Raw genomic sequence first — 27,639 nt, forward strand, 5'->3', positions numbered from 1 at the left:
AAGGGACCCCAAACAGTTCACATTATTGTATAAACATTTAGCTCATTACTAGTACTACCACTACTGCTACTGCTACAGAAATGTAAAGTACCTACTAATGAACATTGTGACTCAACCCCAAGTTTTCTGACTCCAAATCCAGGACTCATTTTATACTTGTTGCATCTCAACAAATTAAAATGTTGGGCTAATCTTGCATTCACCACAATTGCTGCAATATATAAGTAATATCCATCATTAATTGTTATATTGATAAACATAAAAATTACCATTTTTGTTTTCAAAAAAACATTGAAACTGTCAAAGGAGAAAATTCTTGAAGGGTTAAAATGATAAAAATTCTAAAGTAGCCTCCATTTTTCGTTTATCCAAGTTTTCTCTACATAACTTCATCTTGCACTATTATAAAATTTTAAGCAAAACAAACCATTAAAAACCAACTGTACATTTTGAACTATGGCTGCATAAATTTTTTTAGAGTTAATGCTAATTAAGTGGTATTGACTTTTAACGAAATTCTTTCTGACTTCACCAGTCTCAAAAGCTTTCACTTGTTGCATGATGAGTTATTGTACTTTCACAATTATTGAACGATTTGAATTTTTGTTATACATATGCAGTAATAGCAAACTGAGGTTTTAGAAGTTTATTGATAGTAATCAAAGTAATGAATCGTTTTTACTTTAAAATGTTAATATATTATAAGGCAGTTTTCCATTAAATTACACAATTTTGAACTTTTATTAGAGTAAAACAGCACTTACTGCCTTTGATATAATCCATAAAAGGTTCTCAATTATGATATTGCTAGTTATGTAGATAAGAAACATACAGTTGGATAGTGTCATATATATCACATATTTGGTTTAGGGAAGAGTACATTTTACATAAAAATGAAAGGAAATATTTAACTTCTGCTGAACCAAATGAGGTTAAACCTAAAGCAACAGATACAATGCTATTAATTTTAGTCAGAAGAACTATTAGGGCTTATCATCTACTCTAACTGGATTCTACTACTAAGGACCGAAATGCCTGAGGCAGAGTTCCATGGCTCAACAATGAGTTAATTGGAGAGCCAGTTCTAGGTTCCTCATCTCGAGTCCAAATACTGTTTTCCACACAGCAATTTCAAAGGACAGGACGTTTCCAAAAATACATTACTAAACTGAAGTTTCAGGAAGTAAAAAAACAATGCAGTTAAGCAGATCCTTGCAAAATGAATTCTTAGAAATATAAATAATTGGCTTTAGGGCTGGGGATTTAGCTCAGCGGCACAAGTGCCTGCCTGGCAAGCACAAGGCCATCAATTCGATCCCTGGTAACCCTGCCCCCCAACAGAAAAAAAAAAAACAACCAGCTATATTCAAAGTCCATAGGTAAGTTTTATTTCCTTAAACCTTTTGATATTAAAATACCTTTAGTCAGCCATGGTCAACCTAATGGATAAAGCACTGGCCTCCTAAAATACTTTTAAAAATAATGTAAAAAGAAGTGTTAGTTGAAGTTTAAGACGAGAACAACAGAACTCAGAGGTTTGATGTTTTTATCTTGATTGAAAATCATGCTGAGTAAAGAAGAGATATTTTGAAAGGACTCAGATTGATTGCCAACTAAAATGTATTACTGGTAGATACTTGAAGGAAAATATGAAAAATTAAGGTATCTCCAAGTTGTTATAAACCTATGGGTTAGGACAGAAGACATTTTACCATTTGACATTTGTATTGATAATCTTGATATTTCATATTTTCTTCACAAAACTAAGGAAGCCTAATTAGTACAGTCACAAAAAGAATCCCATTTGCAAATGATAAAAAGTCTATTTGTCAACCTATTCAAATGCATGTCTTCAGTAACAAGTTGCATAAATTTTCTATGGAGAAAATTTTAAAATCACAAATGTAAGATATGTAAGTGTTATCTTTCTGGAAGTCTTATAAAAAGAGTACCACTAGAATAGAATCAAATGTCTTACCTAAGTTGCTAAGTGTCTTCAAAAAGAAAAAAGTAGATTAAAAAAAGTGTCTTAGAATAAATGGCTAAAGGATCCAAAATTATTTTGTTGGACAAAGCAGTCAGAACTTCTAAGACAGACACTATCATTCTTATAAGGACACAGGATAAAACAATCAACCTCCTAAAAAGGTGATCCTAAATTAAGGGATGACAGCCCACAGAAAGGTCTGTTGTAAATACAAATTACTAAATCTCCTATATTTTAATGTGAGCAAAGAAACTAGGTGGTAAACCTTTATACCAATATATTCTGCTAATCTCAGAGGAAGAAACAGTGAAAGGCAGAACAATGTGAAGTATCAACAAATGTTCACAGGGCTGAATTTAAAGTTCCATTCCTTCAGTCTACTTAAGTAGCCATGAAAAAAGCAGGTAAGCCAAAAATAAAATAAGATCAGAGCTAGGTGGAGTCCTAGGATAAGTGAGGAAATGACTGCTAGGAAGTGATTTCAATTGGAAGACTCACTCCTGCTTGGTTTCACACTAGTAATACCTGTGTTCCTCTAGAGTCCAAAATGGGGCTAAAGAATGGAGATTCAGCCTTCCTGTAAGCTGAAACACAAAAAGCAATAGACCTAGTAGAGGGTGTTATGGTTTATGTCTGAATGTTTTCCCAAAGCCTCATGCAGTCATGGGGGCAGGCTTCTAGAGTTTGTGACTCATGGTCCAATTCTAGAACTATGGGTCTGAGTGTTACACTCACCCTAGGGTGGGTAGACTATGTGCAATATATGGGACAGAAAGAGTCTTTTCTCGGGCACCTTCCCTTTTGCTGTCTTCTGCTGTCACACCCCCCTGCCATGGAGCCAGCTGATTACAGACTGAAATGTCCATAAATTGTGAGCTAAATAAACCTTTTCTTCCTTAATTTTGGGCATTGGGTATTTTGTCTCAGCAAGGAGAAAAAAGTAACCAACACACAGAGGATCTGCAAACAAAGGGAGTATTTCTTTTATCACAATTGTTCTGTGAGTCTTTGTAATTAACCTTCCGAACATACTGGTTTAGTTATTTCCTCTGCTGCTCACACTTTAGTAAGTTACTGTGAACATGAATACTGACGGTATGTGCAGAAGACCAGTGAGTAGAGTGGAAGTAGCACTCTCCAAAGTCAGTGCAAACAGGGAAGTCCATCACCGAAAGCACATTAAGATCCTGTGAAGGATGATACAAAATGCAACAGAGGGAAGAATGGGCCTGTCTGACATTCTATCTCAGAGGTCAGAGATTCATTTCAGCATAAAACAAGACAAACGGAACATTTTGAACTCAAGAAAGTAGCTTTACATTTAAAATTAATTATTACTAAGGATTTAAGCAACTAGAGAAACAGTTAAAAAAAGAGTCAATTATCTATAAACTTTCAAAAAAGGCTCAAAAGTGTAACTCCTAAAGAAATTAATATGGTAATGTTTAGATTCAAAATTCAACTGTAGGTGCTGAGAATACGGAACAGCAGTAGAATTCTTGTCTAGTATTAGCAGGTCCTGAGTTCAAGCCTCAGGATTCCAAAGATGAAAACAAAACAAAACCAACTTCAACTCTAAGGATTTTGAGACTGATAATAACCCCCCCAAAAAACCTCTAAAATTCAGAAAGTGGTAAAACAAGGAAAATATTTTTCTCTATGCCTTCACTCTTCTTTAAATGTCAGTGGTTCTTGACAGGGAGAGATTTTACCGCATATAGGACATTCAGAAAAATCTTTTCTTGTGTGAGGGGGAAATCACAGAGATGGAGATGCTCTTGGTATATAATGGCTAGAGGCCAAAAAAAGTTGCCAAACATTCTAGCATGCACAAAACAGACCCCAACTACAATGAATTATCAAAACATCTACAGGGCCAAGACTAAGAATTCTATTCTAAATATAGCCCACACATTTGAAAATGTAATTTTAGTTAATATAACATAAAGCCAAATCTAATAAGAACAACTATAACATTTCCATTAATGATAGGAAATTTACCTGTAACATGCACTGAGACACCACACCCTCTGGAATTTCAGGGAAACGTTGCCGGAGATCATGGAGAACCTGAATATCAAGCTGCGGGCTGCTTTGCGCCATGCCAGAGTAAATGGTGGTCAAGTTTCTCTTAGGAAATGGATGTTAACTGGCTTTCCAAAAGTAATGATCTTCCAATACTATAGTCATTTCTACTTAAAAAAGAAAATATGGTTAAACCTAAGTGCATATTTTGCTTTATTCATGCAGATATTATCAATATCTTAAAATCAACAAACTTAAAATAACTATACCTAATTACAAGGTTAAATTGACATATTCAACTTGGCCAAAGATTCTTCTGCTACAATATATGAATGGGTGGCTTCAAACAAAGCTAAAACTTCTCAGTTTCCAATGCCAGAAAAAAATTAGCAAATTGAAAGTAAAGAACATTATTATTGAGCAATCATACATTTCTAGGCTTGAGAAATCCTATTTATGCATAATTACTCATGTTTTCTCCAGGGCAGTGGTGGCAAACCTATGGCACACGTGCCACAGCAGGCACGCACAGCCCTCTGTCGGCATGCAAACTAAGTCACCCCAGCAGCTGAGCATTGGATAACAGTTGTTCTTTCTAAACTAAAACTTAGTCTTCAGGTTTAATTGCAGTATTGGCACTTTGCAATAAGTAAGTGCATCTGGGGTTACAGTTTGGGCACTAGGTCTCTAAAAGATTCACCATCACTACCCTGTTGGTACCACATCACTCCTCTGAAAGCACAGTAATTGCTCTGATGTCGGGAATAATGAAATAAAGAACTAAGGACTTGACAGTAGCCCACAAAGGCCATTTGTCCTACCTGCCTTACGTTCTTCTTGTACTTCGAAGCCAAAAGATTTAAATTTGAAGTCTAAGGAAATACACTGTCTAAAGGAAACAACTAGGCAAACAAAAACAGAATGTACAATCTTAGTTTTCAAAATTATGCTGGGGGCTCATGGTTAGCCAGACTTGCTTAGTTAGGCTTTATCTCAGTTCTAGTGCCACTGGAATAAACACTAAGATGGCAGGATTTGCTGGTACAATTTGAGTAGACAATACTGACCCTCAACTCCTTGGTACTACTCAAGTAAATAAATAAGCAATGATGATATAATACTGCATCTTAAATCAAATGCCATCATCAAGGGTCAGTTAACCAATCCATTTCTTAATCTGTATTTGCATTTTTAAAATTGAAAAATACATAGTGAATACCATGTAACTTCATAATATTCCTGCTGTGTTGATTCGCTAAATGGTCAAATATTTTAAAAACTACAAAGCAAGCATCTGCCTCTTCATAAGACACATGGAAACCAAACCTTTACGATACAGGTCTAAACTACACATAAGATAGGCTTGTTCCACACCAAATCTTCTATTTCTTGCAAATAGGCTTAAAACCTTTAAATCTGTCATTACTTGTCACAACTCAGAGAACTACAGAGAACATTAAAGTTTAAGAAGAACATTTAATTTTTCTGGTTTATATTTTAGTTAATAATTAACTGTTTGAAACCTGACACAATTGATCACTCTTTCCAATGTTGCTTCTTTTCTTTTTAGCCACTGACATTATGCTATCCTTTTTACTTCTTCAGTTATTTTAATGTTGGCTTTCCCCTAGTATTTTTCCTATAATTCTTCCTCATCTCATTCTACATCCTTCTGCTCAGGATCACATGCACTACTAAGGTTTCAATAGCATTTACAAACCAGTAATTCTAAGATTACTTTCTTAAGCACTCTGCTCTCTGAGATTCCAGATGCATGGAGCCAACTTTCTAATACACAGTATCATGTGGATATGATCAAAGATACAAGCCAGTATGTCTACAAAGATATGCATCTCACAACAACCCTTAAACATTTTCTGTTCTCTCCATAAACAATACCACTATTCACTTAGTTAACTAAATTAGAAACTATGGTGTCATCCTTGACTTTTATTTTAAGTCTCATAAAACCAACTAAATAGTGTGAAATCAAGGAGACCATAGTTTGCACCTTGGTTCTGTCATGTTTTAGTGTTGAGGAAAGATATCCACTCTGAACACCTCAGAAGCTTCAGCTGAAAGATGGAAGCAATAGGTATAATGAAATTTAAGTGGTAAGCAAGAAGTCAAAAAGCATTAATTTCCATTATTCACGATACAACTGAATAGTGTTCTCACAAACATAGCACCAACTTCCTACTATTCTTCCTAGCTCTGCAAAAATACTTCTGCCAAAGTATTTTCTAAAGATGCAAATCTGATTACATTGCCCTTCATTCTATAATCCAACCAAACAGAACTATGAATGGGCCTGTGCATAAGTGTGCTGCTTTCTCTCAGGGGATTAGCCCATGACTGTACATCTGCCAGAGATTCCTTCTTTCCTTCCTTCCTCCCACCAACCTACTTCTCCAAGTCCTACTGAGCTTTTATTTTGTCAGTTGTGGTGGAATCACCTCTGAGGGAGCTCCTACTTACACCTCTCCCAGACGCTATGCCATGCCTGTACTGGCTCCAGGGTCTTTCAGTATGCTGTCACCACAGGCTATGCTCACTCTCCCAGCAACGCTGAATATACCACACTGAAACAGCCTTCCTACTTGAAGGCCTTCACATAAAACCCCACTATCCTGTGGAATACATTGTTAAGTCAGAGTATGAAGAAGTACTCAAAAAGTAATGAGACCATAGAATAAGGACACAAGTCAGCTTGAAGAGGCTCCCAAAGGCTAAACCTATGACATTTGAACACTACAATAATAAGAGACAGTAATGAACTATAAACCTATAACAAAGAAGAATCTGTAAGTTCATATCAAAGATACACACATGCATAAAATGGAGAAGGTAGGGCCCTTGTCTAGAGAAGAATCCCAATAGTTAACATGTGAGGAGTGTTACAGCTGGAAAAATCATTTTGTAGCTGTCACAGTACAGACTATTTTAAGCAGGTATCATCAATAGATGCTAAAATTGAGGGAAAATTTAGATGAAGAGTAGGATAGATGCATGGTCTTAAAAGTATCTCTCTTAAAGTTACTAGTCACAGAGGAAAAAACCAACATCTGTCTGGCCTAGGTGACCAAAATAAACACATACAAGGGCTATAAGAACAGCACTCATCTTCAGATGTGATACCATGAGGATATATTGCTTTAGAGTATTCCAGTCAGGAAAATATAACTTGAAACTACTCAAAGAAATAGACACATGCAAAATGAGAAACAGTCTATTCTTAAAAGGTGAGGGAGGAAAACAAAAAAAGGTCAATGTCATAAAAGACAAAGGCTAGAAAAACATCTCATGTTAAGAGAGAGCCATGTACTAATGGGGGGAATGTTACAATACAAATTAATAGATCAACTGAGAAAATAAATGTGGATGGGACATAAGTGTTCTATCATTGTTAAATGCATTTCACTTAGTACGTTTACTGGTTGATAATGGTGCTGTGGTTGTAAAGAGGTGTATTCCTAGTTTTAGGAATTCAATGAAGTTTTTAGGGGTAAAGAGCATGTAATTTACTCTCAAATATGTTACAAAAATATAGATTTATATCTTACATGTGTATATGTGTCTTATGTATCTTACATATCTATACATATATGCACACAGAAAAGAAACAAACTACAAAGCAAATGAAAAAACGTTAACAACAGGTGAGTTCCAGATAAGGGTATACCGTGTTATTTGTAGTACAGTTATTTTTGTAATTTCTGTAAATTTGAAATTACTTCCAAATTAAAAGCTTATAGCTCCATAACACATTCCTGGTGGTTCAGAGCCACCTGGCAGTGAGATGTATGAATTACTGTCCCATTGTAAACATGTTAAAGGGCTACGACTCATGCACTACTGTATTGCCAGAACTCAGATCAAGGTCTGGTCAAATATCTGTTAAAAAATGAGACATGGAAGGTCGAACATTGTTCACACTCACAGAAAAAAATATAGATGAACATTTTAGATGACTCTTACCCCCTACCTTGCCTGTCTCTGGAAATACTAGGGGAACAGAGCTCACCTATAAAGGATAATTCGTAAATGCTTAGGACAAAAATAAGGTTTAGGCTAAGTCAATGGGTACGTTTTCCCAGTTTACCCTTCAAAGTATTCCAAATTTGATATACTGAAATTCTTTTTCTTGTTTTTTTTTATTTTTCTTTTTGAGACAGGGTCTCACTATGCTGTTCAACCTGGCCTTGAGCTCACTTTGTAGCCCAGGCTGGTCTCAAACTTACAATGATCCTCCTGCCTCAGCCTCCCAACTGCTGGGATTATAGGTATATGCCAGCAAGCCTGGCTCTGAGATTCTTTTTCTTAAAATCTTTATTAGTACATGTTTGCAGTGTATACTATCATGGGGACCTGGTACATGTATTAACACTTCTTCTTGTCCCCTACCCATCCTCTCCCAGCATGCTCTTTCCATCTTTTGGTCCCCTTTCTATCTGTAAAAGCTCTATCTCCATTTTTTTCAATTGTTATTTTTTCATCTACTTTCCTTCCAATTTCTTCTGCTTCCTAACTGAAAAATACCTCCTCCATTTCCTATTATCTTTTATTTTGCTCTTGATTTATACTTCAGATTCCTCATATAAGAGCAACCATGCAATACATGAGCATATATGCCTGATTTATTTCACTTAATATTATGATCTCAAGATGTACTCATTTACCTAAGACTGACGTTCCCAAAGAATTAAACTCGTCAATATTACAGTCATACATGCATGTTTATGGCGACACAATCTATAATAGCTAAATCTTTGAAACAGCCTTTATGTCCATCAACAGATAACTGGGTAAGAAAATGTGATAGTTACATATAATGAGATACTATTGTCATAAAGGATGACAAACTTGATATGATAAGAGATTCTGATTAATTCTGGTTTTCATTTAAAATATGAATTATTTCAAGCCCATAGTGTTCCCTTATCTTTATTCTGAAACAAGATTTTTACTATATTTTTCCATCAAAACACTGCCTGCTATTATCCCTTGTTTTCACTAAAACCAGCATTTTCACAGTAAATAAATCTATAAATCTGCACTAGTTACGTAACTTCTAGACAGGTAAATAAAGCTGCCAAACACTGATGTTCTAAGGAAGTACTAATGAAATATAAAGAAAAATTTATATATATAGACATGTAGTTTTAAATGTTCTAATGACATTAAAGAAGTAAAAAATACAACTAATTTTGAAAATATTTAACCCAGTATTTGAAAATACTATTTTAGTATGTAATCAATATAAAAATCTGCAGTTGGGTGTGGCAGTGCACTCCTTTAATACTAGCCCTCAAGAAGACTGAGGCAGAAGATCTGCAAAGTTCAGGCCCAGCCTGAATAAACGGATTACTTAACTGAAACCCTGTCTCAAAATTTAAAAAAGACCTGGGGATATAGCTCACTGTGAGACCCCTGGGGTCTACTCCAAGTACTGCCAAAACATTACTTCTTTTTTATGTTATTTTCTGTATTTTATATTTACAGCACATCTCAATTTAGGTCGGCCACATTTCCAGTGCTCAGTAGGCACTTAGATAAATTGCTACTTTACTGGAAAGCACAGCTTCAACATTTTAGGAACTTTGTTTAAACAACAAGCTTTAGATTCCTTAACTGAATATAGGTAGAACATCGCCAATCCAGAAATGCAAACTCCAAAGTATTTGAAAATCTTCAACTATTTCAGTATCATGTTGACACTCAAATGTTTCATATTTTGGAACATTTTTTACTTAGGATTTTATAATTAGGAATGCTCAAGCAGTAAAGTCTATGCAAACATTCAAAGATCTGCAAAACTCTGAGCCCTGAAACACTTCTGGTTCCAAACATTCTGATAAGAGACTTGACTCCTATCTCCTTTGAGAGTATACAACTGATTAGGCACAGAGCCTAACACAGACTAGGTATCCAACACACAGTAAGTGAAATGAAAAAGAAAGATCTAATTTAATGGTAAGATTGACTTTAATCAAATCTGCCTATATTCATAGAGATGGTAAGAGCTTTCCTACCAGGAAACAACCTCACAATATTTGAGGGTCTGGCAACATTCAGAATACCACATGGAAACTTCAACAAAACTTCAATACAGAGCTTCTGAAGCATCCAAGGTCTTAAATGAAGATTTCCTGGTGGGTCCAAAAATGTCTTTTTTTTTTCATTTCCTAACCTTAATTACAAGTGTTTAAAATACAAGGGCAATACGGTTGTCTTTCTTTATGGGAAAGAAGAAAAGAAAACCAGAACCAGTAAGAACTGAAAGTTTCAGGTGTCAGGAGCATGGGCTCCATATACTTGCAGAGCGCTCTGGAGCTGCCAGCTCCTGGATAGCTTTGTTAGCCTCCAGGACAAGGTTACTATTAATTTTATCACTGTTATTAGCTACTATTCACTAAACAACTCTGCTCTCAAAGACAGCAAAATAATTGCTATTATACAAGTAAGAAAATGAACTCAAGAAAATGAGCATATGGCAGAATGACTCAAATCCAAGTCTGCCTTCTTCAAAGTGTGATTCTTCCACTATGTCACTGGCAGGTATCAGGGTCACATTCTCAATGAGGAACACATTTCTTTCATTGCCTAGGAAAGTAAGATAGTAAACCCTTATTGGTTTATCATCTAAACAGGAAGGTATAATAAGTATGTGAGGAGCTACAGTGCTGAGAAGATAGAAAAGAATTCTTGCACAAGTAAGTTCACTATTTTAGGTCACACAAGAGATAGTGCCAGAGGGAAGAAGTGGTCTTTTTAAAAAAATATTTTTAAAATACTTGCCTTTAAAAGTAGAAAGGAATCTTTGAATCAAAACCAACAACTTGCATACTCACAAAGATAACTCCCTTTTGAAAAGATAATAGATTGACTTTTCAGAAGAATCTAAACTAATAAAAGCGTATTCATCTCAAGGATTATGAATATAATCTTAATTATAGTTGGAACGTTCTCACCATATAAGCACTGATATAGAAAGTCACTTTGTATTTTACAGTACAATATAAAACTCAAATTTAAATTCCTAAAGATTACTTCTTATGCAACTTTAAAAAAAATGATTTTTCTTGGCCGCGGATTTAGCTCAGTGGCATAAGCACCTGCCTGGCAAGAGCAAGGTCGTGAGTTTGATCCCCAGTACCAAAAAAAAAAGTGATTTCTCTTTTGTCCAATAAGAGATTGTTTACAAACATAAAATAGTCCAGCCAGTAAATTAAAATCCATAGGGCATAACACTGGGTTACAAAAATTCATCCCATACTTTTCTACTACAAACTTGTACTTTAGTATAGTAGTAACCAGCTGTGCCTCTTAGTATACATGAAGCAATCTTCCTATTTACCCACTTGGTATGATGAATGTCAAGGTGTGTGCATGTGGGAAAAAGGCTCAAACTGGGATTTTTAACCGACACAATGCTCTAACAGGTTTTACTTATGTGTACCTGAGCATCACAGGAGGTAAAATACACCCACACTACTCTCTGATATATAAACACATATTTTATCATAAATGGAATGTGGGTGTGACTCACAATAGCTGCACCTGGGAAAAGTGAAAACCTATTTTTGTATTCATTCACTTGAAAGACGAATGGCATGGTGTGTACAGGAGATCCAAAGCAGCAACAGGTGATCCAAAGCAGCAACAGGTGAGTTTTACCCACGAAATGTACATTGATAAATTTCTGTGCATTTAGGATTCGTTTTTTAAAAGTTTTCTTTTCATTTTTCTGGTAGAAGTAGCCCAGTTCAATAGAATGCCACATGAAAAACCAGATTTGTAAGTTTTAGAGGAGGTTGAAAGTTAATCATCAGATCATTCATGCATGGATGAGGAGGATGATAAAGACTTTGACATTGGCCATTGGAGTCAAAGTTCCTGGAACAGTGAAATGGAACAAGGAACAACTGCTACAGACACAGGGAATGCAGACCTCCTTAATTCAGAGGAAAAGAACAGCAATGTGAGTACATTATTTGACTACTAGAAATGGTACAAAATGGTCATGCAATCAAATGGTATGATCCAATGTTAAAACTAGATCTGAAAATACAGTGAGGATTTTGGCATGGGTGAAACCTACTGGACAAAATGCCAGCATTGGCACTCAATGTTGGAAATTGTTTGCAACAGACCAAATGCTACAAGATGTTGTGAAATATACAAATGCTGAAATACAAATCAAATGTTCTGTATGTACCAATAGTCACATTCAAATATGTATTTATTATGACAACTCACTAGCTAAACGGAAAACATTCATAAGTCTGCTGTGCTTAGCAGAACTCTGCCATGCTCACTGCAGGAATGTAAAAGACTTAAGGAAAAGCAATGGGTGTGGGTTTGAAGTCTGTAGAATGAGAGGACATGAGGAGATTTAGTTTCCTTCAAAACTGCCTTGGGTTTCATCACAAAACCACCAACCAAGAAAGAAAAAAATTGATAATCTAGCTGCTATTCATTCATGGTTTGAGAGATCTGTGGTAATTGTCAAGCAACTCATACATCATCTGAATACATGATTACTGATGAGCATCTTACAGCATTTCATGGTTGCTGTACCTTCAGGCAGTATATTTCCAAAAGACCTTCAGACTCTGACATAAACTTATGCCCTTATAAATGCACAAAGACTCATAATGCTTTCAACTTAGAAATATATCCTGGAACTCAGTCATCAGGTCTTTATTTGGATAAGAATAAATCAAATGATGTTGCAAACCGACTTGTAGCTTTCATCACCCAAACTATTTGGAATGTAATATTCAACAACTGGTTTACCAGTTTCCAATTGATGTTATATTGGTAACAGCACTAACTGACCAGTGTAGGAACTGTACCCATGAACAAAGCAGAAATTCAAAATGAAATGTTGCAATTTCAAAACAGAGAATTGTATATTACAATACTGGTGTCGTATACAGAAAAAATGGTACTGCTGATGTCAATACTGCAGCATGATGGAACTACTGATAGGGAAACTCAGCAAAAAAAAGCCTGAGATGGTAACTTTCTACAACAAAACTAAAGATGGAGTACATGCTGATGAGTTATACAGTAACTATGATGTGACTTGAAACACAAAGCAATGGCCAAAGTTGTGTTTTACTTGATCTTAAAAGTATGGCATAAATAGTTTGATAGTTCACAAAGAAAATAACAAGTACAAAATATCATGGAGAAATTTTCTTACATGATTGGGACTGGATCTCTTAAGGGATCATTTATAGCAAAGGAAAAATAAAATGTTTCTGCCCAGGGAACTATGCAACAAAGTTGTGGAGCGCACTGGTGAGCTGAGAGGTGAACAGCCAGGTGCAGAATCCCAAAGACCTACTGTGATAACTGGAAAAGCAAAAAGATGTCAGCTGTGCCCTACAGGAAAACAACCCATACGTTCTATCAATGTTGTGCAACTAGTGAATGGAATGTGCAGTTTTCATATGTGAAGACTGCCTTGAGTGTGACAGTTGAAGCAAAGATGATTTCTGTGTTGGACTTTTGTCTGTATTTGCATTGTAGTTCATATAGGTCTTTATTTCTGATGTTATCTTCTAGGTTCTGTAAGTAAACAGTTGATGTGACAATACTGATGTCTATGCTAAGTGCTCATTACGTATTTGATAGTTTATTTTATGGCATCTTATTTTCCTGCTAAGTGCACATTGTACAACACAGTAGGAAGCTCCTGAGGTGAGCTCCTGAGGAGAGGTGACAAGAATGGCCTGTCACATAGGAGAAGACATGTTCTGTCAGTATAAGTGAGAAGTGCACATGGAGCATGCATTTGTCATGCATAAAGATTGCCTTGGGCGTGACAACTGAAGCAAAGATTTTTTTGTAAAGTTCTATTGGTATTTTCATTGTAATTTATATAAGAATTTACTTCTGATGTTATCTTTTAGGTTTTGTAAACAAGTACACAGCTGGTAAGAATATGTTGATGTTTAAACATGCAATACATATGAAGAATTTAATACTTTATGTTCCTGTTAACTACACATTGTATAATGTAAGAACCTCATGACAAAACAGCAAGATGTCTAGTATGTCTATAAAAATACCAGGAAAGCAAAAACACATGTGCTGTCATGTAAGCAGTACATGTATATGGAACATGCTGTTGTGATGTGTGTAGACTGCCTTAGGTATGGTAATTGAAGCAAAGATTTTTGTAGAGTTGTATTGGTATTTTCATTGTAGTCCATACAGAAATTTGTTATTTTTTTGACTGTGTACATCAAAACCAGTTGATGTTAAAAAATTTGGATTTTTAAAAATATTTCCTGTCAAGTACTAATTGTTTTATATAATAAAACTCATTAATTTTATAATTCATCAATAGAAATATTCTAAATAATAAATATGGGCGGTATACACCGACAATAATGTGCCTCGTGCCAAAATTGGTGTTATGCCATGTAGGCTATGTCAGTTTTCTTTAAAATTTTATAGTACTGTATCTTTGTTTTAGTCCGACAGAAAGCAACTAAAATGAAAACACTGCTGTTTAGTATCTTATCAAATTACAGCACGGCTACAATGTAGACTGAACACAATCTATTCTTGTCTGTAGATAGCAATATATGCACAAATATGCAAGATACACACTGATTTTGCTTAGCAACATTATAAGGGGCTGCTGGTTTTTATACAGTAAAGTATTGAATGATGATTTAAATGGTGATTTCAGCCTTTAAAATGAGGCAGAGGATTCCAGCACTACCTGAGCTGTACAGGCTATGTTCAGACATGCCAAATGCCCGGGACAACCATGAAACTCCCTCTAAATCCCAGATGGTCACAGCTGTGGCTTGTAGAGACTTGTCACCCTACATTCAAAAAAATATAAACCTGATGATCATCACATAGCTCAGGGGCCACATGAACCAGGAGATTCTCAGGGTTGAGCCCTTACTATCTGTCACCTTGTGGGGGGATTCCTAAGCTTTGAATACAAGACAAAGGCCCAAGGCCTATATTCTATTGCTTAGCAGTGGAATCCTGGGAGCTTTCTTGAGTTGTGCATCCACTTCCTAATTCAGGAGTACTGGCATCACCAGGAACAGTGGAGTCTGTTCTTAAGAAAGCAGCTGCTAAAACTTCTCCCCCAAAATTCTCCTGCCAAATAGGAAGTTCCTTGAAACCTCAGCTCAGATGCCGCAACCTTCTGAGCTCTAAAAAAATCACATGGATATTTAAGTGTTTTGTTTCCACAGCCTTTTCTGAGCACAAGTACACAGGATTGGTGCCATTATAGATCAGAATGCTTTACCTCTGCCAGCATTTTAGCCCATTTCCTAAAATAATTGCATCAGAGGTTGTAAACCAATCATCTGTGGGCAAAATCTAGCCTATACAGACCTAGTTTAGCCTTGGCAGAGCTAAAAATAACTGAAATACATTGCAAAATTGGAAGACTTCACATAAAGTTTAGATATCTAGCTTTTTATTGAACAATGAGACCATCTAGCAAATGTAGGTAACAGCTAGCTGAAACTGAAGTTATACTCTTTTTTAGAAAATCCAAATCTGGTTCAGTCTGGCTACTTCCTACACTTTATCATGATCCCAGATACTGAGGTCTGGCCTTTCCTCATTCATTTTATACCTGATGGATTTGTGATACAACAGTACAGTTGTATCACAACTGATACACAAAAACACAACACATTTTTGCATTGAGACTGAAAGATACTGTGCTGCTAGGCACAGTGGCACATGTCTGTAATCCCAGCACTTGGGAGGCTGAGGCAGGAGGATCACAAGTTTCAGGCCAGCCTGGGCTATAGAGTGACACCCTGTCTCAAAAAACCAAAACTAAGTAAATACATATAATGTGCTAAATATCAGGGTACTCTACTTTGTTTTTTGGTGCCAGTAATCGAACTCAGGATCTGCGCTCGCCAGGCAAGCACTATTTGACTGAGCTATATCACCAGTCCCAGGTTACTCTATTTGGGGAACAATAATTCTTGCTTGTATAACACTGTCTCAAAACAGGAAAGGTATTTAGCATCCTGCTCTTCCCCTGACCATGATATCCAAGTAACACCAAGCAGCCCTTAGAGAGGCAGTAATAATATCTCAACTGACAACCCACTGCTAACATGTTAAGACTGATGAGGTAAGCACGTCCAGGGTTTGAAGAAAAGTATGTCTTGTGTTATAGGACTTTTAAGATTAAAAAAATGAATCATTTCTGATTAGTCTGATCCAATAATAACAGTTTGACAAAATCAAGTATGCATGCAAGTATAAAGTTTTAGAACTTTCATCCATTTTCTTGCTGCTTTGGAGGCTAAGTACCCAAAATAATCCCACGAGAGGTAATAATGTCACCTATATATACATATATACATATATACATATATACATCGTAAACTTGAGGCTCAGAGAGTATAAATAAAATGTATACCATCACAATATTAAATTACCAAGTAGCAAAGTTAGTATACAAACTTGGTTTTAAGGGGCTGGGGATTTAGTTCAGCGGCATAAGCAGCTGCCTTGCAAGCAGGCAGTCGTGAGTTCGATCCCTAGTACCGATAAAAAGTTTTAAAAAAAAAAGAGCAAACAAACTTGGTTTCTATGTTCTTAAGCATTATTCTCCTGTACCTTTTGGTAGAGCTCTTACAATATACTTAAAGATGGTTAAAGCAAATGTTGCCTTTAAAACAGAGGAATATTTGAACTAGGCTTTGAATTTTTCAAGTTAAATGGCAATGACAAATGACAGATATTGGAGTATAAAAAAGATCTTTCACTGGCAGAAGTAAAAGTTACAATTTCAGGATTTTTCATGCATACATATAAAGGTGATGTCAAATAACAAGGGAGAGATAAAAAAACACTTGCTATGTCTCCTAACTATACCTTCCAAATAATTTATAAAACAGCCATCCTATAGGATTTTGTGGAAACTATATTGAAAGTGTCACATTCACTATGTCAATCTTATATTATCATCTCAAAAGATAGGACACCAATATATTTACATTAAATTAATTACCAAGAACATTTTCAAGTACAACCCCTAGAAAAAAGATAAGCTGATTCAGATTAAATGTAACACACCTCAAATAAATGTTTTTCAGCTGCAACCTATACATAGAAATATTTATAATACACACAATTATATAATAGTATACACCCAGAACTCCAGCCAAGAGAATCTAGAAAAAATGCCTGTAGTTATGACTACACCTAGCACTCAGATCTTGATTTCTAATAGTATTCTCTAACAAAGTGGTTGATTCTAGAACTCGGTCAGGGAATATAGAGGATGAACTTGGATCATTATGCAGTATCAAAGAGCACAGAAGTATTCAAAAAAAATCCCATGACAACAGGGACACAACAAAACCACAAAGGAGCCACCTACAACAGCTTCCAATGGCAAAAGCTGGAAAAACTCAAACACCAAAATAGATAAGATTGTGACTCCCAAAGTATAAAGTATCTATTCACAAGTCTGAAATGATATATAGTATAGTGGTACCTTGGTTCAAGAACTTTATTCTTTCCATGATTCTGGTCACTAACTGAATTGAACAAGAACTGAATCAAATCAGTGGTTAACTTCAATGTTGACTTTATGGGGAAATTTGATTCAGTTCTCATCCAGCTTGGTTTGTGACCAAAATCATAGAATTGAGTTCATGAATCGAGTTATCACTGTAAAGGTTAAATAAATGGAGGGTGGGGGAAGATAAATCTCCCATGCCAAAGAACTCCAAATAATTTATCCAGATTGTCTACACTCAAGGTAAAGCTATTCTTCCCACTCTTTAAGTGTGAAGTACACATTGTGACTTTTTTTCCAAAGAGTACAATGCAGAAAGGATATTTAAAAAAAATATTAACTTTGCAGGAAAGAAACCTGGCAAAAGTTTTTTCAGCCAGGTGATCAAGGTCAACATCAACAGTGATTAAGTCATGTTGATGTATATACTCTGAATGATGTGTTGAAGATGTTAAATAACTTTATTTTGTGGTTTTCCCCTCAAAAATTTGTAACTCCAGTTTAACCATGAGAAAAGCATCTGATAATTCCCAGTCAATATATATTCTGTAAAATACCTGATGATTACTCCTCAAAACTTTCAAGGTCATCAAAAACAAGGAAAGTCTGAGAAATTCTCACAGCCAGGAGAAGCCTACGGGAGATATAACAACCAAATGTGATACAGTTTCCTGAATGGAATCCTGAAACAGAAAAAAAACACAATAGATTAAAAAACAAGGAAATCTGAATAAAGTAAGGACTTTCAATTAATTATAATAATTTGCTAATATAAACTTCATAAACGGGGAAGTTGAATGCAGGATATAGGGAGAATCTATGTACTACAGTCACAATTTTTCTGTAAAACTAAAATTATTCTTAAAAAATAAATCTATTTAAGATTAGGGGGAAAAAACACCTCTATATGGTCTATGAGCCCTTTATAAAGGTTCTTTATTCACACTGCCAGGTCTGAAAGCACCTTCTTTTCAGTAGTCTAGAAAGCTGAGAAAATAAAAGCCGCTAATTTCCCAAGTCAGTATGGGAAATGGCATAAGCTAGCTGACTTCTGGTACCCTAAAGTAACACAGACAGGGTGCCAGACCATACTTTTATGGCAGGTAGATCTAAACTGAATCTTTTTTTTTTCTTTTGCATTAAAAAAGATCTTTTGTTGTTATTGTTGTAGTTTGGATGCAGAATGTCCTCCCAAATTCTCATGTGCTTAAAGGCAGGGCTTTTAGAAGGTGATTGCATCACGGCGGTGCCATACTCATCCGTGGATTCATCCACGGATGAGTTTGGTGGACTGAATGTGCTGCTGGGAGGTGGGGTTTGATTGGAAGATGCAGTTCACAGTGGGGTATGACTCAGAAGTACATATCTCCCACCCCGGCTCTGTCTTGTGTTCTTGCTGCTTCCTGGCTGAAATGATGTGAGCAGCTTTCCTCTGCCAGGCTCTTCCATCATGCCAATTGTCCCTTGGAACTGGCAGACCACACATGGACTGAGAACTCTGAAACTATGAGAGAAAATAAATGCCTTCTCCTTTAAGTTATGCATATTGGGTGCTGTGTATCAGTGATGAGAAAATATCTCTATAGAAGAAAGCCACAGTTCAAAATGACAAAAATGTAGTCTACTGAGTATTTTCTTAAGGGTTTTGTGGTCCACCTGGTTATAACTACCATCCTGAACCCCTTAGTCCATTTAAAACAGGGAGGAATAAGCCTCCGGCCTACAGACATGTAAATTTTAATTACATAGTTGAAATAGCATTTTTAAACTATTATACACTACTACACAAACCATTTCTATTTCACGAAATTTATATATAGACTAGTAACCTTATTCACTTATTTTGCTAGATGAGTACTCTTTCCACCATTTAGAGATTATCTGCAACATGCATTCTCAATAAACCTAGTAATTCAATATCACATTGTAATTTAGGGCAAATACCAGCTGATATCAGAGCCATCATCATACAAGTTTCTCATTAGTCTCCTCAATAAACTGCATTTTACAAACACTGTGTAGCTAAAATAATATAGCACACATTTTCCACACTTTACCTTATCTTTTCTTTTTTAATTTCCCAGTTACTTCTAAAATACTGTCCAAAAAATGAACTTCAAGTATGAGCAAGAAATATGCACTTTCTTGAATGCTATTGCTACCGTAGGCAATAAGTTTTCCACTGTCTGATAAGACAATGCAAAATCTACCCCAGTCATGTTACTTTCTACTGTAAATGTCAATCAGTACAGCTGTTTCCCTTTCTGACTATAAAAGTTACTATATGTTTATCATCACTTACAGTACTTAACTTTTTACTGTTCTCTAGGTTTTATGAATATAAATCTCACGAACAAGAATCAAAGAAGTGCCTTGTATATACTATAGTATAAATGACAAAATATAAGACTTTAAAATAGCTGGAAACCTAATCTGTTCTGATTAAAGTGTTTCAAAATCTTTCTTGGATTAATGCCTACATGTCATTATTTAAAAACAAAGCTAGGACAACTAGCTGTTGTTCTGTGACATATGCCAGAAACAGGGCTTCTCCACATTTTATTGCTTAATAGTGTTTTCTAAAAAAAATCAAAGTGCTTCATATGTAGTAACAATAAATGCTAATCCAAATATTTCAAATCAGATAATGTGAATATGCAGTAGATCATAATTAAAATGTATTTCTTACTCTGGTTTGAGAAATACTGACTTACAATAATGTGACGTATGTTAGGTTATGTAAGAAAAATCTTTTATTACCTTTCGTGTTTACTTTTCTGATTGTAAAGAGGTTAACTGGTTAGTAAAAATGGAATTAGTTGAAAAACCTCTCAAACACTAAAGAAACTTAATTCTTTGTGATAGGAATTTTGTATGAATTTTTCTCAAATGCCTCTAACATGTTCATGTAGCTCTTTCACATACATACAGGAAGCTCCTGTCTTCTAATATATCTAAAGTAGTTTACAAATGAGGAATTGGTCTCGTTAACTCAGAAACTCTATAGAAATTTTGTAGCAGTAGGGTTTGAAAGATTAACAGAAATGGCACTTAATATGATTTCGTGATTTCTAAGCTGATGATATTACTAAATCCACTGTTCATTCATTTAATAAAATCTACACTTAAGAGCTAGAGAAGGCCCATGCTCTTAAAGTGAGAAATACACTGGCAATTACAACAGTGTGGAGTCAAGCTCTATAATAAAGTCACAAAAAGAAACAATTACAGTAGGACAAAAAGAGAAAGGAAAGGAAAACATCATGGAAGAGGCAAAATATAAGACAGACTGCAAAGAATAAGTTTTGTTTTGTTTCAAATACAAACAGAATAACAAAGCTAGAAAGAAGTGTAACACATCGTTTAACCCAGGGGTTTCTGATCTGGGGCAACTTTGCTCTCTGTAGGACATCTGACAATGCCTGGAATCATTTTTGGTTGTCATACTGGGGGAGGGATGTTACTGATATCTGGTGGGCAGAGGCCAGGGAAATCCTTCCCACAGCGCACAAGACAGCAACTGACAACAAAGAATCATCTGGTCTGAGATGTCAATCGTGCTGATGCTGAGAAAGCCCGAGTCCAACCCCAATATAAATTTATTTTACACAAGAAGATAGCTAAAGGCTACAGAGAACTGAAAACTTGCTAAACAGACAAAATGATTAAACAGGCCTCATGACATCTTGTCCTGTGTTTAATTCACAACATACGTGCATGTATACTATTCTAGGAAACAGGTGTTAAACATGAGTGGAACCATTTTCATAAGGTAGTAAGATAAACTATTAGAAATCAAAACTGATATTGTTATACAGTGTTTCTTGATACAGATCTATTCAATGGCTCAAAGCCAAGAATCATGGCTACAATGCCATTTAAACAATTGTTCATAATAATACTAAATTTGCTATGTGTTCAAGTCAGTTATGGAATGCTGATTTGAGAACTTGAAAATTATAATAAAGACTAGGAAGCTGGACTAGGAAGCTAGGATCTGGATAACCACACTATCTAGGTATTCATTTTCTGGGGCAAGTCTTCCAAGCTCTACCAGCTACAACCAATGGGGATCTAGGCGTTGGGCAAGAGTGGCCCCTTTTATTCAAAATCAAATGCCAAATTACCCTTCCAGTGCTGATAAAGTTTCTAAAAGCAAAGGAACTGTTCAAAGAAATTGTACTTTTCACTGCTGCTCAGCCAGCAGTAGCTGTCTGTCCTAATCCAAACACCTGAAATCCATGAGTCTCTTTTTAAAAAAACCCTTGCTCTTGAGTGCATAAAGGGTAAGGAATTACACATGCAGAGAGTGATAAACATGAAACATATTAACCGATAGAGTCATTTTTAAAAGACACACATATACTCCTTACCTCCAATTTTTCAATTGAAATTTCAACTGATCACCCTGTGTAGTTTGACACTACAATTCACGGTGACTTAAAGGATGAAGATGCTGTCCTAAAAAATTAAAGGCCAAAAAAGGTAAGATTCAAAACTGAAAACTTTAAAGAAGACAATATGACAGAGTGATGCAGCATATAAATAAACGGTCTTGAAAATGCAAGCAGTCACTTTACTCAATGAAATGTCAGTGAATGAACTTTATGCTCCATCAATGCTAAGTAAAATTTCTTCTGGCCTCCAGAGCCACTGTGATCCCTTCTCAAGCACCTCTAGCCTAAGGCAGAACTCCAAAGGGCAGAGAGCACAAAAAGCTTTGCTGAAGAGTCTACCTTCAGGAAAAGCTAGCAAGAGCTTTAGTTACAGATCCCTGGCACACCATCAGGGGTCCCTGCAGCTTTCCAAGATATGCTGGTCATTAAAATGTAATGACTTTGATTACAAAACTGTGCCGGGGCCCTTGGGGGGGGTTAGGTCTTTAAAATTTATGTAACTCCATAATGAGAATGATTTAGTCTCTGGTGAAGGAGAGGACTTTTTAAATTCCCACACCTCAAGCACATACCACACCCTTACTGCAACCCTGCAGTAATGAAAGAGGTATAGTCTTCCCACTTTCTCTGCCACCCTATGCCTCTTCAAGAGAATCCGAACAGCTCACTAAGGACTCAGAGACCCTCCCAATACTCTAGCCCATGAACTCACTAATCCATCACTCAAGAATGACTTGAACTTCATCAAAAAGGAAGAAAATTACATTCTCAGAAACCATAATTAATAATAAAGAGTTTTTGTTAAAGAAAGCATAGTCTCTGCCTTCGCAATTAGGAATTTTAAAACTCAAGAACTGGCTAGATATTACAGCTTTCCCAAACAGTCCTAGTAAATGAAAAAATTCTTCCATATAGAAAAATTTCAGCTGATGGCATAAGTGACCAAATTAGAATCAATTATAAATTTGCAATCTTTAAGGGGCTGGGGATTTAGCTCAGCGGCATAAGCGCCTGCCTTGCAAGCAGGCAGTCGAGAGTTCGATCCCTGGTACTGATAAAAACGAAAAAGACAAAAAAATTGCAATCTTTAACTATTTCACATACTAGTAATCAATGGATGATAAAATCACTGAGTAAAAAGATAGGATTCATGAAAGTATCCAGCTGTGCACCAGAATCCTCTGATAAAGTGAACCAAGCACACCATGTGCTTCCACATGTGATGTAATATGAAGTGACAGCAAGAACTTTTGTGTGCCCCTCCAAAAATATAATTTGAACCTAAATAAGCCTCTAAATTTAATGTTCAGAAAATATGAAATACAAAGAAGCCAGGAGTGATGGCGCACACCTGTAATCCCAACACTATAGAAATGAGGCAGGAGGATCTCCATACATTTGAGGACTACGTAGGCTACTATGTGTGTTCAAGATCAGACTAACCTATATACCAAGCCCCTGTCTCAAAAAGCAAAAGGAAAAACAAAGACAGACAGACAAAGGAAAAAAGAACCAGTTAATGCCCTGCCAGAAAAGGACATTCTGAGCATGAATAAGGGCAGTAGGGGCTTTTACTATGAATTAAGAAAGACTTTTAACTGGAGAAAATTAAGCATGGACTAAGTATTAACTATGCTATTAAGGAATTCTTATTAGGTGTGTTGTCTATAATGACATGGTAGTTATGTAAGAAAAGATATTGTTTTAAAGGCATGTTAATTTAGAGGTCAACTATGTTTTGGATATGGTTTAAATTCTTAGAAAAATATGAGAAGAGAGAAGATGAAATGTGTATCGTAAAATGCTAATACTATAGCATCCATGAGACATTCACTGAACTTTTTATTTGTATATAGTTGGAAATTCTCACAAATAAAATTAAAAATAAAGTAATTGCCAGGCATGGTGATACATGCCTATAATCCCAGCACTCTGGAAGGTTGAGGCAGGATGATCATAAGTCTGAGCCCTGTCTGGGAAATTTAGTAACTTAGTAAGACCTTGCCTTGGGAGCTGACCTCAGTGGAACGGTGCCTGCCTGGCAAGTGCAGAGTTCTGAGTTCAATTCCTGATTCAAAAAAAAAAAAAAAACACCAAAAAACAGAAAAAACACAAAAACAAACAAGATCCTGTCTCAAAATAAAAAATAAAAAAGAACAGGGATGTTGCTCAGTGAAAAGGCCTTGAAGTTCAATCCCAACCATCAAATAAACAAAACAACAAAACAATATTTTATCAACTTGGAGCTGACCTTAAGAAGAAAAGGTGTATTACAAATAATACTTCAAAAGTTATTTGGCACAAGCTGTAAAAAAAACCAGCAACAAAGGCTGGGAATATAGCTCAGTAGTACAGCACTTACCTAGCAGCACAAGGTTCCACTGCTAGAATCATTAGAAAACAGTGATAAAAGACAGAAATATGAAGCTGATATCCAATCCTGAAGCTTCTTTTGAACAGGTAAAAAAGTATACTCTGTATTATGATGAGAACTAGTTTCTAAGGAAATATGAGTTCAGGAAAACAAGCATTGAATAAAAATAAAATAAAGTCAAAAACAGAAAAGATGCAGAGTTAAAAAATAAAAGGACACTGCCAAGTGTAGTGGTACACACCTGCAATCCCAGCACTCAGGAGGCTGAAACAAGTTTGCTTTGAGTTCCAGGCCAGACTAGGCTACACAGTGAGTTCAAGACCAACCTGGATTACACAGTGAGACTGTGTCGCAAAAATCAAAAATAAATAAATAAATGGAATCTTCAACAAGGAAATTCAAAAGATTTTCATATGAATCAACAGTTATATCAACATGTTAAAGCAAAACAGATTCATGAGTGGGACAAGGGAGAAACCCGATATATGAACTTTCCAGAAAAGATTCTTTAAACCAGGATAAACAAAAAATGGTTCTCAGGTAAAAATGGAGTACTACTAAATCTCAGGAGGTATTATCTTGATGCCCTGAAACATGCAGTGACTGAACATATGGTTGAAAACCCTCCCAATAAACAGCCCCACTTATTTCCACAAGCTTAATGTAAGATAACTGCTCAAGGGAGTAGCAAAGATGTTGAGAACAAGCCATGTGGAACATTCAGAAGCATAAGCACCACAAGGACCAGAGCACTACTTTATAGCTGGGAAAGGAGACTGAGTCAAGTTAGCTTTTGCCCTCCCTAGGACCGAAAAGGATAAAGCAAATAAGATCTATGCTAGAATTTCACTGGGAGCATTTTAAGAAGCAAAATAAGGAAGCCTAAAAGATAATCAGGGAGTTAGGAGGGTAGCAAAGTTTGAGTTTAACCATAAGAGTGACAAGAAAGAGCAAAGAGAAGCAGCAACTTTTGTAGAACTAGAAAAATAGAGGCATGTGTAAAGAGGAAAAAGGATCACACATGTAGGGATGAATAAGGACTAGTGACACATCAAGCCTGCTAGCAGGTCAGAGAGAGTTGCACATTTCAGGGCCATTGGGACTACATTCTAGAAATCAGGTGAGGTGGAGGGGTGAGGATAGAGTATTAAGAATAGTCTGCCAATTGCTTCTATCCTTCGCATATGAGTCACTGAGTCATGATACATGGTTTACAGAAAGAAGGCATAAAATGATAAAATTAGAAGTCATTGAACACCTATAAGCCATAATAGCTGGAATAAAATGTGCTATAATAATAGACAACACGCATCATCTACCGGGTGTGGGATCACAGGCTAGTTATTTAATTTCTCCTAGGCCTTGTTTCCTAATCCTCTGCTTAATACCAGACCTAATTATCCTACAGTTACCTCAAAGTCTGCCATGGGAATTAATTTACATAGAAGAAAAAGACTGTAAATTGGTGATGTACCACATTTACTCATTAGGTTGAGATTCTCATATGGTGGCAAATTTCAAAATCTTAGACCAGCCTCTTTTTTCTATTTCCCAAGAGCAGATGTGTATTATATCTACTTACAGGTATGCTGAGACAGGTACCCTGACACACAAGTCGTGATGGTAAAAAAATAATGAGGAAAGTATTGTTTTCTATGAGTGGGAAAAAACTTTGGAAATATGCATACAAATTTAAATAGTAATTAAGTGAGATTTCATATTCTGTGAGTCATGAAACACTATATATAGCTGAAATTTAAATGTAAACAAATTACCCACTGTCAAATGCAGAAATTGGTCAAGGTTTAAGAGACTCAAAATGTTGCTGAGTAGGTCAGGAAATAATTTACTTACATTTATTGTTTTTTACTTTATGGAAACAACGTAAAGCAAAATCTCATAATAAAATAATAGGAGACTAACAATAGTTAATAAATTATATGTTATCTTTAAGGTAGTTGCTCACAGTAAAAGATATAGGCATAACATTTTCTCCAATCAATATTAACACAAGCCTTCCTTTTTAATGAACTCAGAGACACTAATTGTATAAATGACTTGCATTTTCCCCCTTTCCCCGACAGTTCTTTCCCCTCTCACCCACCCTAGTTCCTTTTTCCTTTTGAACAGTTTCTTCCCACTTACATTTATACAGACAGAAAAAGGAAGGGAAGAAGAAAGAGAGGAGAGAGAGAGAGAGAAAGAGAAAAAATAACCTTTTAATTAACTAAGACATAATTATTTAAGTGAGTACACAGATGTAAAACAAAATTTATATAGAACTAGGGAGTAAGTCGGAAGTTTAGGTAAAAGTGCCCATGACACTGACATTTGTAAGTAAATTTTGCCCATGAAGACTCAAAAAGAAGCCATCCTTACTTGGTTACAGAACATTAGGTAATTTAAATTAACTTACTGAGGGTAAGTATGATATCATTAGGCAATATAATCTTATGGGACCTCTGTCATATATGCTTTCCATTATAGACAAACATTCTTATATACGACTATAGATTTTTAAAAGAAATAGGCTAATTCTATTATTAAAAATGCAAACATTGAAATCAATTCATAGAACAGATTTAACAGCTGATAGAGGCAGTAGGGACGGTGAACCAATGAAATGGTCCAATAGCCAACCACTAATTAGAATCCCAAAAGAAAAAGACACACAGAATGAAGCAGAGACAGCTTCTGTATGTCTGAAAATTTTCCAAAAATGATGTAAAATCAACATCATTCAATATCAACAACATTCTCAATGAATTCCTAACTAAAAATCAACAACGGAAATTTAAAAGCATTCTCAGAGGTAAAATATCACTTAAAAGGCAGACTGATAACTTAATTCTCAATCAGAAAAATAAAAGCTCAAAGGAGAAAATAATGCCAACCCAGTAGTACAGTGAAGAAAAAATATCCTTCAAGAATGTAACTTATATACATTCTCAAACAAATCAGAACAGTTTACATCCAGTGGACACTCCTTGAGAAATTTTAAGGCAAAAGAAAAGTAACCCAAGATGTAATGACTTAGATGCAGAAAGGAATTGAGAAGAACAATCAAAGTATAAATAAGCATATGAAAAAATCTAAAGGAACACTGATAACCAGTGAATGGATAAAGATATGGTTTTTGTTAACAATGAAGTACTGCTTTGCCATAAAGAAGGATAAACTCACATTTCTAGGTAAATGGATGCATCCTGAGACCATACTCTTATTAAGTGAAATACACTGGACCCATATGTTCAAATATTGCACAGTTTCACTGGTGTGAGAATCTAAAACTGTAAACAAGGACCAAAAGGTG

At 35.7% G+C, this 27,639-nt stretch overlaps 1 protein-coding gene across 11 annotated transcripts in view; it reads right to left on the reverse strand.

Annotated features, from left to right (window-relative positions):
- The window catches only part of Tab3 (TGF-beta activated kinase 1 (MAP3K7) binding protein 3), a 64,258-nt gene that overhangs the window by 22,463 nt on the left and 14,156 nt on the right, over positions 1 to 27,639 (reverse strand). For 4 of the 11 annotated variants that reach the window (XR_010045434.1, XR_010045433.1, XM_063243019.1 and 1 more), the window contains exons 3-5: positions 21,929 to 22,016; positions 18,113 to 18,238; positions 3,989 to 4,179 (exon numbers count right to left, since the gene is read on the reverse strand). Coding sequence is in view for 8 of the 11 variants with exons in the window: in XM_063243019.1 (XP_063099089.1) it covers positions 3,989 to 4,090 (102 nt within the window). In the remaining 3 variants the exon portion in view is untranslated. Of the gene's footprint in view, positions 1 to 91; positions 212 to 3,988; positions 4,183 to 18,112; positions 18,239 to 21,928; positions 22,017 to 27,639 lie in introns of those variants that run through there. The other 7 variants (XM_063243018.1, XM_063243016.1, XM_063243012.1 and 4 more) reach the window with 7 other exon arrangements.

Source organism: Cavia porcellus, unplaced genomic scaffold (genome assembly GCF_034190915.1).
Source record: "Cavia porcellus strain 051 isolate PalLab524CR breed Dunkin Hartley unplaced genomic scaffold, mCavPor4.1 scaffold_33, whole genome shotgun sequence".
Taxonomy (NCBI): domain Eukaryota; kingdom Metazoa; phylum Chordata; class Mammalia; order Rodentia; family Caviidae; genus Cavia; species Cavia porcellus.